The 14,379-nt window shown below is 41.6% G+C and overlaps 1 protein-coding gene across 12 annotated transcripts in view; it reads right to left on the bottom strand.

Annotated features, from left to right (window-relative positions):
• BUB1 (BUB1 mitotic checkpoint serine/threonine kinase) overlaps positions 1 to 13,066 on the bottom strand; it is a 34,341-nt gene extending 21,275 nt beyond the window's left edge. For 5 of the 12 annotated variants that reach the window (XR_014051960.1, XR_014051958.1, XM_081484823.1 and 2 more), the window contains exons 1-10: positions 12,970 to 13,066; positions 9,202 to 9,261; positions 8,980 to 9,118; positions 7,815 to 8,011; positions 6,820 to 6,863; positions 6,043 to 6,143; positions 4,512 to 4,564; positions 4,236 to 4,420; positions 2,914 to 3,065; positions 713 to 969 (exon numbers count right to left, since the gene is read on the bottom strand). Coding sequence is in view for 7 of the 12 variants with exons in the window: in XM_081484823.1 (XP_081340949.1) it covers positions 713 to 969; positions 2,914 to 3,065; positions 4,236 to 4,420; positions 4,512 to 4,564; positions 6,043 to 6,143; positions 6,820 to 6,863; positions 7,815 to 8,011; positions 8,980 to 9,118; positions 9,202 to 9,261; positions 12,970 to 12,995 (1,214 nt within the window). In the remaining 5 variants the exon portion in view is untranslated. The remainder of the gene's footprint in view (positions 1 to 712; positions 970 to 2,913; positions 3,066 to 4,235; positions 4,421 to 4,511; positions 4,565 to 6,042; positions 6,144 to 6,819; positions 6,864 to 7,814; positions 8,012 to 8,979; positions 9,119 to 9,201; positions 9,262 to 12,969) is intronic. The other 7 variants (XR_014051961.1, XR_014051959.1, XM_081484824.1 and 4 more) reach the window with 3 other exon arrangements.
• Between the last annotated feature and the right edge of the window lie 1,313 nt (positions 13,067 to 14,379).

Genomic DNA, 14,379 nt, shown 5'->3' on the forward strand with positions numbered 1-14,379 from the left:
ACCATAATCTGTGCTAAGGGCTTTAGCCCAAGGGAAAGATGGGAGCCTCGCTTTCATTTCTCCTGAAAGAGCAAGAAAATTTTTATCTGTTTCAAAAAAGAGACAGAGCACCAAAGTGATTGAAGATAAAAATATAAACAGAACAAGTGATAGGACAATAATTATAATCTCTGCCATCTAGGAATTCTGCTCAGAATTAGGGGGAGAAACCTCCACAGCAGTCTGTGAGACAGATTTTGGTATACTGCATAATGGATGTTAATTCCAAACTGCCCCAGTGGGAAGACAGAAGGAACGTAAGAACACACCATCAAGCATTCAAGTAACGATCCAATAGTCAAGCAACTATCTGGACTGTAATAACCCCACATTATGTTCAGTCAGAGTTGGTAAGCAGACGCAATTTCAGTTTAACAGCTATATATTCTTCAGTTACAGACAGATTGTTAAGTTTCAGGGTATCAAAAATTTTTAATTCAAGAGAGAAGTATGAAGTAGAACAAATATTCTCAAAATAAACAGAATAAGTGAGGCTGAATGATTTGGGGCTAATGTTTTGGCAATTTGGTTTTTCCACTACATGCCCATCTAAAAATTACTTTGAAAAACAAGCCTCACCCATCAATTACACACTGCTCTATTGCAGGTCACATAAAGAAGCCATTGGACATCATTCCCACTACCACCGTCTCTAGGGTTACCTTTGGCTCACCTGGCATCTCTGCTGACCCCTGAAAACATGGCGTCCATCAATGGCTGCCCTGCCAAAGGAAGCGGGCAAGCTACACTCTGGTTGACGGCGGGGGACACCAAAGCAGTGGTGACAGCATTTGCCGTAAGAGGAACAGAAGATGCCTCTCTGGGTTTCTCATCCATGTTCTTTGAGGCCTGCTGAGGGATGGCTGGAAGACCCGGAGCTCTTAGTTCCTGCTGGGAGTCTGTGTGTGGCTCCAAACACGCTGGACTGACCTTTCACAGTAAGCAAACAGACAAAAAGCCGTGAGGCTACCAGTTAGGTCTTACAGCTTTCCAAAGAATGGCATCTGTCTTCAGTAGATGCCTTTTCTCTTGCGGTAGCCTCTTGCCTCCCTAGGTATTCTGAAATGAACAGTCAACAACAGCATGGCCACACTACATGCTGGATGCTTCTGTAGCTTAACCACAGGTTCAACTGGTGGTTCGTATTTCTAACCACTAAATATCAGCTGAGACCATTCATCAGTATTTGAGAACTGGTACATTTTTCTTTACTTAGGGAAAATACTAACAAATCAATGTCATCAAATGCTCATAATGGTGTTCTTCCCATTAAAATACCCTTGGTGACCATTTTCTCCTCAATGAATAGGAAACATGAATATTAACTGTATTAACTTCCATAAAAGCATGGCTCATCATGGGAAGGACATGGACACAGGCCTTTAACTTAATTAAAATCTCTGCTTTTCTACTCATATGTACTTAGACAGCACATGCACATTCTTATATCACGAAGTTAAAAGACAAAGAATTCACTCCTCAGCATGTGAAAGTATTCTCACAAATTGTTAAGGAAAACACTGAATAGCTAGCGCAAGAATAGTTATTTCACAAACAAATGGATAAAATATAAAGTGTATTCTCAATAGTCATCAAAAAAGAGATAATTTAAATGACCTACGCCATTTTCTTATCTACTGAATTAGTCAAGATTAAAAATAATCATAATATTCATTTCTGAAGAAACATGTTAAAAAACAATAATCAGACTTTCTCCACAGATATCAAAACATACAACAAAGTTATAGTAAACACATAACAGGGAATGATCAAAAAGAAACCTATTGACCAAAGCAAAAAGATGGTTATTTCATAAATGGATCTTTTATATATTAAAAATTCAGTCTATGATAAAGATATTTTAAGGGCTTCCCCGGTGGCTCAGCAGTAAACAATCTACCTGCAATTCAGGAGCTGCAGGTTTGATCCCTGGGTGAGAAAGATCTCCATTCGGAGAAGGGAATGGCTACCCACTCCAGTATTCTTGCCTGGGAAATCCCATGGGTAGAGGAGTCTGGAGGGCTACAGACCACAGGGTTGCAAAGAGTTGGACACGACTGAAGTGACTGAACATGCACAAAGATATCTTAAACCAACAGGGAAAGGCTAAACTGGTAAATAAATGACTTAGGGACAACTGGAGACTCATTTGGAAAATACATCCTCGACAATTCATACACAGAAATAAGTTCCTTAAGAGAGGCTTCTGGTTAAAGACAGTGTCTTAAACACGTGCTTGATCATCCACATCCTCCCAACACCTTACTAAAATGACAGCAAGGAATCCTAACACCTCAAACAGCAGTTGGAGGAGGTGATCTCTGGAGAAGCACAAGAATTTGAATGTGTCTCAGAATGGAAGTGAAGGTGGAGCTGAAAACAGGAATGTGGCCACAGTAAGTCTATAGGAAAAGCAAGTTCTGAGACCCATTCCTGAAGGTGTTGCCGGCTTCTCAATACAAATTAATCATTATATTTGAATTTTCATTATATAACAGTCATTGTACCTCCCCTAAAAAAAGAAAATCAGAAAAAGGACTATATACACTAATGTACAGACACACACACACACACGACACATTCTGTTCTGTAACTTCCTTTCTCATTTTGCATTTTGAATACATTTCTGGGCTGGTACTGAGAAGCCCAGTGTCACCCTGACTCAAGGCTATTTAAAGGTGACTTCCAGCCTTGCTGGAAGCGTGTCAGATTGTCTTTCCCCCCAGTTCTCGGTGGGGGGAGGGGGGAATAATTTGGAAAGCTAGTAACTAAACTGACATCAGAGTTAACTCTAAAAATAGAGCATAGAAGGGACAAACAGAAATAGAAGTCACTGCAGCGGGCGTGGGAAGCGACGGGGAGGAGCCCACACACCTCAGATGTCCCCCGGGAAGAGAGCAGGTTCTCCTGTGACATCTCCACCACTTGGTGCAACTTCTTATGAAGCTCATCCATTTTCTGTTTTAATAGTTGTTCTTCCAAAGCATTTGCTTCTTTCTTTTTCATATAATGCCTCTCTTCATTTACTTTAGGAAAGACAAAATATAGTTTGCATGTGAGATTTAAACTCAGGTCAACAGAGGAATCCGTGCAAAATCAGCAAAAGGTTATCTTCAAGATGGCAACTATTTTTTACTAGTCTTTTTTGAAGAGTATTAGGTTTTTAGAACTGAAATACTATCTACTTTTCGATTATAATTTTTACGTATCCTCAGCACAGTTACTTTTAAGTTCAGCATGCGTAAGTTATAAAAATGTACATGATGAGCAACAAAAATATTTGGTAATAGCATGGTATGATACTAAGCACTTTTAACAAACACGACTGTGCAAATCATTTGAAAATGGAAGTGTTTTTAAAAGACAGAAGTTTCTCAGTGCTTCCTAAGAAGGAGTAAGAGTAAAGTGCACTGAAAGGTCAGTATGTCAAGTACACTGCTGTCGGTCCCATTTCCAGCAACTGGTTAATATAACCACATCACATACCAATCAAACTGTCCAGCTCAGACTTCAGCAACTGTGCAAGGCATAAAAGGGTCCTCCCCAAGTGTCACCTGACTGTCCTCTCGGTTGTTAATCAAACGAGAAATAATGAATAAACAAAAATTGGCCAACATAGGGGGCACAGCACAAATAGTCAGATGGTGTCAAAGTCCTGAGAGGAACAGAGGTTCATTTTCCTCTGAGGTCCATGTTGTTACAGCCAATGTGGTTGTTAACATTCAGTTTTCCCTGAAGAATAGTCATCCACTGTACAACACAGCCATGAATAACACAGCACTTTGATCACAGGACTGAATGTCTTATTTGTAATAGCTGCAGACTTTGAAAAATCTCTTCTCAACCTTTACAGTATACATAACTGACCCAGGGGTTTAGAATTGCTAGATACAGAAGCTCAAATCCATACAGATGTTATTTGAAAGCTTAAAAATATCTACAGCACTGGCATGGACATCTCCTTCAATGCTGTTTCAGCTCTAACCTTTGCTATCGAGACATCAATTTAGGCTTTGAACAAACGTGGTTGCTACACTAGTATTTAACAAAGGTTTTAGGCTTCTGATGGAATGAGCTAGAGGTTTTTTTTTTGAGATTCTTTCAGTACAGTGAATTATCTACTACAAATGTAATTACTCAGAGATGAGAATCACGTTAAGTGACCTCGGCTATCTCAAATTTAAGACTGCAAGTACCCCACTGTTCATGCTTTCTCCGTAGATTGTATTTCTGGGCTCTCAGCTCTTCAAAGGAAAACTCCGATTCTCCACGAATAAGCTTCTCCTTGCAATACATGACAACCTGCTGAACATCAGCTTTGTCTGCCACAGATGGGTGTGTAGAATATCCTGATTTAGAAATCGTGATCACCCTTTGTTCCCTAAAATGGGGAAAAATACATCATTATGACAGTGTACAGAACGGCTCTGGAAGGAAAATCAGTAACGGATGAAGGCACTGATGGTACTTGCACGTCTGACCCTTTATCTCCAGCTGCAGGTGTTGCTCCAGAAAGCTGTGGACCCTAAGACAGAAAAGAAAAACAAATCATCACTTATCTGAGAAGAATCCATCACCCAGATGACTGCAGAAAACATTATGAAAACACTTGAGGGGTCTCTGAATCATCAAGTAGATTTATATGTGTTCTTTCAAGTTACCATTAATAGCTGAAGCCTTGGTTTGCATGATCACTTTTATGATAGGTTTTACAACTAGAGTCCAATAAATAAGAAAGTGTTTGGACCTGTGGGTCTTCTTCCAATAAGAAAGATCCACAGTCTAGGGGCTGAGCCATAGGGCCTAAGTGTAATGAGATTAATATTCCAAATAGCTACGTTAGAAAAAAAATTCTTAAATTATTCTTCTGGTACTGTTCTCTGCTCAGGAGTCCACAGCGCTAGCATTCAGTCACCAGACAAGTATTTACTGGATATCTCATCTCTGTCGTGTCAGGTCCTGAGCTAGGTCCTGGGAAGTGACTGTGAATAAGATCCATCTCTGCTGCCTAGACACTCAGAGTTGGGGCAACAGGAAACAAATAAGATGGCACGCATGAGTAGGATGTAAATTGGGATAGTGTGAGTATCTGTCAAAGTTGGAATTCAGTCTCCTTCTAGGAATGTGTTATATTAATGAAACTCAATACATGTGCACCTGGAACAGAGGCATTTCCATAGGATTTAGCTTAAAGCAGGTCCATAGCAAACTCTGAAAGAGCATTGGTACCCTGAGGAGGAAAGATGTTGGGAGAAGGGAGAGAACGTGTACATGCAGATGAGTCATTAGGGCAGGAGAGTCACCTCGGCCCCTGCCAAGGCAAACAGGGGTCCAGTTATTTACTGGCTGGTGGCAGACGTGGACAGCTGTCATCTGAGGGCTTCTGCTGTCTCATTGAAATAGTAAGTTTGCCAGTTCCTGACAAAGAGGTTAGACATAGTCAGGCCCCAAGTTTGAGGAGAGTAAAAAGAAGTTAAAAATTATCATTTGGCATTAGTGAGTAGAAAAGGAAACATAGGCAATGTGGGAAACATAAAGTGTGAATGGGGAAACTGGAAGCATAACTGCCAGGAAATAGAAAAGCTCTGGTTGAGGTGACAGTTCCATGGTCAGAGCATTTGAAGTAGGCTCAGGTGTCTCCAGATGGCTTTGACCCAAGCTAGAGAATCCTGGGCCAGGGAAGGCAGCCCTGCAGAACAAAGAAGGACAGAGGCTGCTGGGGGGAGCAGGTGAAGACAGGAGGTCATGGAGGGGTGTCACCAGGTCAGACAAGTACAGGAAGTTATGGTCAGAGAGTGAGTTATTTTCCATTTAATATTGGAAGTGAGCAGTGGTGGATGATGACAGGCCCAGAAAGGTGCCAAAGCACAGGTGGCTGACGTGGAGGTTAGTCCTGGGAGACAAGGTAAAAAAAATGAGATGCCCACGTGACACAAATGGCAGGTGGATTGACCATTCAACACCCTTCCCAGTTTCCCTGCAAACTACAATCATTATTATTACCTGATTCTTAGAAATGCAGGCTGAGTTATTTCCTGGATTTGATTTTGATGTTACCATTTGATTTAAAATCTGAGCATTGTGCAGAGGTTCTGAGGTTCTCACTATGACAGGAAATGCATGAAATAAAAAGAAATAAGGATAAAACCCTATTAAATGAACACAATACAAACACATTCCCCTGATCTTTCAATAAGCAGCCCTGAAGAATAAACTCACTCACACTGTCTCAAAAACATAATTAAAACACCTTATAAATAAAAGTAATGTTGTAGAAACAATTTTCTAATCAATTCAAAATGCCCAAGAAGTCCCTGAAAGAAATGCAAACTCTAGCTATTTTAAACAACAGGATAAGATAGTTGGTGCTTAATGCTGAAATGTAATCTTTATTTCTTAAAAACAAAAAAACCAAAAAACTACTCTATTTCTTTAAAAGTTGCATTAGATACATTTAATTCAGAACAGATGTGCTCCAGAATAAGTATCGTCACTCAATTTGGGTTAATTTTTACTTTTTGAAAATCCTAAGAATACAATGAAATTACCAAGCTTTTTTGTTTTTTTGGTGAGTTTTTCTTTTAAAGTGCTAAGACAGAGTCCCTGCTATGCAGGGCTATGAAGCAGGCATTATTATTATCAGAGGGTCTTCCTCATTACCTAAGATAATATAATCAATAAATACTGGATGGGTTTGTTTTTTATGGGAAAAAAAGCAGTGCAAATCAGAGACTTAAAAAGTTACTGTTATTTTGGATATTTTAGAAAGCGTTATTTTACCTTGAGTGGGCAAATTGGTTTCAGTGAGGCGTGTCTGAAACATCCTAAAAGACAACAGTAAAGGCATCAATATAGATTACAATTCACAGTTTAATACGCATTTATATTAGAGTGAAAACTAAACATGGTAGACAGCTTACTGTGATCTAACAAAGACTGAGGTTAAGAGAGATTGCAAAGTTGAATTTTAGATTTGCTTCAAAATTAAGAAAAAAAAAAACCTGGGCTTATTTCCATACCCAATGCACTTACATTAGAAAAATTCCTCCTTTTGCCTCCTTTATGTCAGTATTTTATAAATTCACATAACAAATGTACCCTCCTCTGTGGGTATGAATAACATGTTACAACATGCACATATTGTAGGCTTTCGCTGGTGGCTCAGCAGTAAAGAATCTACCTGCAATGCAGCAGACTCGGGTTTGATCCCGGGTCGAGAAGATCCCTTGAAGAAGGAAATGGCAACCCACTCCAGTATTCTTGCCTGGAAAATCCCTTGGACAGAGAAGCCCGGTGGGCTACAGTCCATGGGGTCACAAAGAGTTGGACACGACTGAAGTGACTTAGCACACAGCATGTGCTGGTCTTTGTGAAAAAAAAAAACAAAATGTTGGAAACAAATGTTCCATTCTAGAACAATGAAATTATGACATTGTTCTGGGACAGACTTCACAATCACTTTCTAAGTGGTATAAAAGTCCATAATTTCTTAAGAGCAGTATAAAGCTCAGCATATACAACCAGACATACAGTACAATTTACTACTGTAATACACAGACTCTAAGGCACACATGCAGGCATCAGAAAAGATACTGGAAGGAAGTGCTCAAAAATATTAATGGTAATATTTCTGGACAGTTTTTCTTTACACTAATTCCACATTTTCCCCAAAGAGAAGCATTTTCCTGTACAAATATAACAATAAAAATCTTTTAAGAGCAAACCACTAGCTTTCAAGGTAGGAATCATGGTGCGAAGTCTTATTGTCAAACTACCTGTACTGTTGTTGCAGCAGCTCTCTAGGTTCGGCCTGGTTCTGAATTCCTCTCCGAAAAATGGCACTGGCGTGCTGCCGCTCCCCCTGGCCTTCCAGATGCCCAGCCCAGACTACGTACAGAGGAGCTGCCTGGGTTCCGATACCGTGGTTGTACAGAAACTCAAAAAACTGGTGAAGGTCACTGTTGCACTTGGCCTGCAGAAATCCAAAGCAGACAGACATGAGAGAAGGGCACTTGCCAGGCTCGGTGTGGCCCCCAGTCCAAAGAACACTCAGTGTTCGTCTTCATGGAGGCAGCATGATGTACTTGGCAGGGGAAGGCCTGTGTGGTCCTCTGATGGGAAGCCTCAAAGTCAGCTCATCCCCTTCCTTGACATTCAGCGTCCCCCACTATTTCCCAAGACAGTAGGTTCTGTGCCATTATATTAATATGTAAAGTTGTACTTGTTCAAATTCCACAGGGTGTGTCTAATCCTCACATTTTGAAGCTTAGTAAAGACAGATAACAAATTCCTGTTTATCTATTCCATTCATGATTTTATGACCACAACTTGTGCCCCAAGCCTTTATTTCAAGATTAAACAGATCCAACCTTTGAAGCCTAACCTGAGGCAGCCTTCTCCTTTTAGCACTAAATTTCATTTCTGAGAGTTAACTCAGCCAACAAACCTTCTTTTCAAGGTTTCAACCTTGAAAAGTGAAAGCATTAGTCGCTCTTGGGTCCGACTCTTTGTGATCCCATGGACTGTAGCCCGTCAGGCTCCTCTGTCCATGGGATTTCCCAGGCAAGAATGGGAGTGGGTAGCCATTTCCTTCTCCAGGGGATCTTCCTGACCCAGGGATCGAACGCAGGTCTCCTGCATTGCAGGCGGATTCTTTACCACCTGAGCCACCAGGGAAGCCTGGTTTCTACCTTCTGTTGTCACATTTCAGACTTTACAAAGAAGGAGGATTTTAAAATTCAATCATTGATTCCACAAGACAGAAGCCAAAAGGTTGTAAAATACAAGTCTCTGGCCACACAACTTAAAACAAAAAAAGTTATGACTTAGAAACGTAAGGAATCAAATAAAAAACAGCCAAAAATGATCCTAAAATCTGGGGTAAAAAGCAAAAGTACAACATGACTAGGGATGTGATTATACCTCTGTAAGTATACTTACAAACTGTAGACAATAATTGATGAACCTTGGGTCATTGTGATACCTCTTCTTATCTAAAAATTCCTTCATTAGATGCTCTAATAAAGTTGTTAAGTATTCTTTATTCTCAGGAAAATTCTCTTCTACCCATCGCATGTAACTAGAAAAAATATGGATAGTATTAATTTTTCAGAGCAGCATATAGTTTATTTACAGAAAAAAATAAATAAACAAAATGCTAACCTTTCCCATTCACCAAGTGGGTCATCGCCCTTGTAGCTCTGCATATGGGCTTCAAACATTCTAGAATAGAGAAAAATAGGTACATGGGATTATTAGGAATACTTCCTAAAAGCAAAAGTTATATTTCATACTTATCATGCATATACCTTAAAATAGAAATCTTAAATGTCAATTGAAATGCTATAATAAAGATGAAAACAGTATTCACTCAGAAGTCAGAAACTCAAAAGGAAGTCAGTGTTTTTTTCAGAAGAAAGCAAGACGCAAGGCCCCTGAGGTAGCTCTATAGGAAGCAGCTATTAATAAAAGGTCTCCAGTTCCAATGTCACTGCCACCATGAGGGGCACCAGAACTTTGCTGCTCCTCCTTCTAATGCTGAGACCCAGGTGTGGCGTTGACCCGGACCCCTCGCCTTGCTGCTTAGGAACTTGGCTGGAGATTTGAAGACAGCTCTTGAAAGGTGCATGACAGCCCAGGGTTAGTCACTCAGTTGTGTCTGACTCTTTGCAACCCCATGGACTGTAGCCTGCCAGCCTTCTTTGTCCATGGGGTTCTCCAGGCAAGAATACTGGAGTGGGTTGCCATTCCCTTCTCCAGGGGATCATCCCAACCCATGGATCAAACCTGGTCTCCTGTATTGCAAGCAGATTTTTTACCACCTGACTCACCAGGGAAGCGCGTGACAGCCCAGAGCCCCACAAATCGGGACTCCCAGGATACAGTTTGCTTTCTGGGCCTCAGTGGGACACAAGGTTCCTGAGGGAGAACACCCGATGACAATGCTCAGAAGTCAGTGGCTGTAGCTCCCTGAGAACTTGCCCCTACTTCTGCATACTCAGCCACAGCTTAAAAATAAACCAGCCAAGCCAAGAAAGTTCTCCAAGAGGCCCCAGGTGCTAGCAGGATAAATAAACCAACAAAAAGAAATCTGTAAAATAAGAACACAGAGTGGGAAACAAACAAACAAACCCAAAAGACAGAAAGGGTAAGAGTGTGACAGGACTTACTATTTTCACGTAGGGTGGTCAGGGAAAGCCTGCCTCTCTGAGAGGGTAACGTTTGACAGGGCCAGAAGCAAGCAGCTAAGTTAGGAGAAAGGTAGGGATGACAACCTAATGTGCATTTTAAAACTGTCTCTAAGTGATGAAGCGGGTGGGGGATGAGAACAGTTATGGAGCTATTGCAGAGTCCCAACCAGTATGTGAACTGTTCAAATGTGGAACTGGGGTGTTTTGGAGAAAGAGACAATGAGACTTGCGGATGGGTAAGAGAGAGAGCCAAAGTAAGGAAGATTTTCAGGTTTCTATCAGAGAAGTTCAATGATTTTTTTGAGGGGGAAAAAATTTGAAAGTAATATTTTCTTCTAGCTGTCACCTCGCAATACAAATGAAATCAAAGTTTCTTGTAACTCAAAATCCAGAAGCCACAAAAGAAAACGCTAGGTAAGTGGACTACTTATAAATAAAAAGCTTCTCTATGTCAAATAAACAAATCACCAAGCAGAGTGAAGAGAGAAATGCTAAATGGGGACGATGAAAGAGCTTCTAGAAATTGGGGGGAAAAAAACAAACCCAATCCAATTTAAGAAATGAACAAAAGGCATTTCACAGAAAAATACTCAACCTCTCTCAGGAGAGAAATTTGCCTTACTGAGATAACTTCTCTTCTACCAGACTGCAAAAATATGACAACAATGTAGAGGGGAAGTAATGGAAAAAGACACACTTACAACTTGCTTGGAGGTGGGAGTGTGCTCAATCCCTGGCAAGGGAACTGGTAATAATATAACCAGAATTACAGATGGATTTCCTTTTGATCTAGCAAACCCACTCCTGGGAATCTAGAGGATAGATACATGAAAAGCACCATGGGTACAAGATTTTTCACCATGGCACTATTTGTAATAGCAAAAGAAGGTCCACATTCCAAGTGTCCATCAATGGGGTACTTTTTTAGGTCAATTATGGTACATGAAACATCATGCAGTTGTAAATAAGAATGAAAAAAGAATCTATGGAATGACAGACTGAAATCTCCAATGACAGACTGAAAGCACTAAGCAAAAAAAAAAAAAAAAAAAAGCAGTGCATATGCTCTGCTACTTTTTATGTTTAATAAAGGCAGGAATTGTATACATATGTATATATGTACATACATTTGTTCATGTTATTATAAATATTTACATCCTTGAAAAATAAACTAGAAAAATGGTTACATACAAGGCATTGGGAGAACCGTCAGATAAAGATCTCAGTGAACACTTTCCTAAATCTTTTTTTAAACCACATAAAACAGTACTTATTTTTAAAAGTTAAAAAATATTCCTACATCTTGAAACTCCCTCTTGTGCATCATAGCAGATAAGTTCCCACAATTTATAAGCAGTATAAAAGTTCCTAATTTAAGTTATGAAATAACTTTCTCCTGAAACATATGTAATAGGATGCCCAAAGTAAGATGCCCATCTGATACCAATCACACTTCCCTAGTAATATGGTCTAAATACACTGTAAAGCAATACTAAAACACTCGGCTCATTAGTGCAAATTAGCCTTTGGAAAGTCAAAATAAGGTCAGAAATATCTGGTTTCTATTTTAAAATGGGGGAAGTGGAGTCTGTAAAATTGAAATCCTTTGCAGTCTGGGCTACAGAAAAAGTCTGAAGGCAGAGTTAAGGATCTGAGTCTTTTGATCTCAGATAGTTAATATTACACTGGTGCTAATAAAACTAACCTCCATCCTAAAGGAGATCAGTCCTGGGTGTTCATTGGAAGGACTGATGTTGAAGCTGAAACTCCAATACTTTGGCCACCTCATGAGAAGAGTTGACTCATTGGAAAAGATCCTGATGCTGGGAAGGATTGGGGGCATGAGGAGAAGGGGATGATAGAGGATGAGATGGCTGGATGGCATCACTGACTCAATGGACATGGGTTTGGGTAAACTCCAGGAGTTGGTGATGGACAGGGAGGCCTGGCGTGCTGCGATTCATGGGGTCGCAAAGAGTTGGACACAACTGAGCGACTGAACTGAATTGAACTGAATAAAACTAACCACTTTTACTTTCTGTAGCACAAGATTTAACTGTTTTAAATGCGTTTGAAACAGTCTGGATAAATCACCTAAGTCATAAAAAGCAAAGGCATGGGAATTTTAAAAATTGTTAGCAGGTGGACATAAATGACAAACAGTGGAACATTTTTCCCCTTAAAATGCACATTACTCAACGATTTTTAATAATTGTGGGATTATGGGATAGTGCAATGTTAAGTTCTTTCCCTTTCTAGAATTTTAAAATAAATGGTTTTGAAAATTTATCATGAAAGCTACATGCAAGTTTTAGTTTTTGGGGGGTTAGACATTTTACTTCCACGGAGGCGATCTGCCCAGAGAATTCCTTACAGACAATCAAGGAGCTCTGGGGGCCTCAGGATTCATCCAAATCCCCCCCAAACTGCCACTCTAGCGACAGCTCGGTCAAAGGCCCGGGGTCTCAGCGGAGAGTCCCGGCTACACTGTGCTCCATCTTTCCACGACTCCCGAGTGGCCCGCAGCCCAGCCGGGGAGGGATGGGGGTAGGGTGAGGTTGGGAGGAGACGAACTCCAGAGCCGAAGAAAGGGGAGGGAAGGCCAAGGGAGGCAGGTCTGGGGCGGGCCAGGGACCCGCAGACCACTAGGCCCGAACCCAGGTACCCCAGCCCCCTGGCGGCCTGCAGCGGGGATCACGCCCCCGCCCACCCCTCTCCCTCCCACCAGACCCACACTTACTGAAAAACATTTTCCGGGTTATCCATGGCGAGAGGATCCAGGCCAGCAGCAGCCCCAGCTGCGCCGTCGGGTAGTAGCCACCGCCAAGTCGAATCTCCCGCGCAGCCTCAGTCGCCGCAACAACCGTTTGCAAAGCGCCTGGCCATTGGCCTCGGCTGCAAACGAGCTGGCCAATCGCCTGGGCCGTTGCCTGGAGACCAAGGTCCGCCTCCCTCTGGTGCGCCGGCAGCTCCCCTCACTTCCGGTAACCCAGTTGACTCAAAAGCGCAAGCTGACCAGAGGGAGGGCTAGCTTTCAGGATGCGGCGTGATGGGGGCTGCCTAATTTGGCTCAGGAGTAGGGAATGAGTTTTTTCCTTAGCCGTCCAAGCTGCAGCTGGCTTACAAAATTACATGATTAAGGCATCACCCTGGGGAAGGAATCCTGGGAGAAAAATGTTTTCTAGAGGTTGAAAAAAATTGTGCTGCTTCGACGCTTTGCTTACATATATAAACCAGAGTCGTTATGCCTGGTTTATGGAAAGAAGACAAATAATCCCGTTTATACCGTTCAGACTTGTTTAAGGTCGAAGAGCCGAGGGGGGAATGCCTGCCTCTGGCTTAGGAGAGGCTGGTGGGGTGAAAAATGGAATCCTGCCGAGTGGCACACCTCCCCATTTCCCGCAGTTTTTTGTTCCGCGTCCTCGCCGTGAGTAAAGAACCTAGATGCTCTGAAGTCCATTAAATTTTGGTTCCAGATCCAAAAAAGCAGTGGCAGAGAGTTAGGGAGTGATTCATCAAAAGCCCAGGGAAAAACCTAAATGGGTTTTAGCTTAGTGGTTACAACGTGAGGGCATCACGTCTGTAGGCACTTAAGGGTTAGTTATGTAAATTACACATGGCAAATAAAGCGATAGGTTGATACCCTTGGAGACCTCCAGGCTTGATTTAACTGATATGAAATGCTCTGTGGGTGCTCTATAGCGAATGAGAGCTCAAGGGACTGGGCAGTTCCTACATCCAACTGGTAATTAAAAGAACAGAAGTTTGGATAGAGTACAGAATGGCGGCAAAAAAACTTTCACCATCTTCTGTGGAACTTCGGAGCTGTGGAGACCATGGATTTAGGAATTAGAAAACCAAAAATGAGATCCTTTTCCAAAGAAGCCCAGAAGTCTAAGAAGAATTATGTAATACTCTGATGCTTCCTACCTGAGACTGAATTGGAAAAGAGTCAACCTAACCTTACCTAACCTCTTGATCTTTTAATAACTTCCCATTCTACCAAGTTCTTTCATGAGCCACTTGACAGGGCAAGTAAAATACAAAGAGCTGCTGCTGCTGCTGCTAAGTCGCTTCAGTCGTGTCCGACTCCTAGCGACCCCATAGACTGCAGCCTACCAGGCTCCTCTGTCCACGGGATTTTCCAGGC

This window comes from Giraffa tippelskirchi, chromosome 4, assembly GCF_054371585.1.
Source record: "Giraffa tippelskirchi isolate mGirTip1 chromosome 4, T2T-mGirTip1v1.2.pri, whole genome shotgun sequence".
In the NCBI taxonomy this organism is placed as follows: domain Eukaryota; kingdom Metazoa; phylum Chordata; class Mammalia; order Artiodactyla; family Giraffidae; genus Giraffa; species Giraffa tippelskirchi.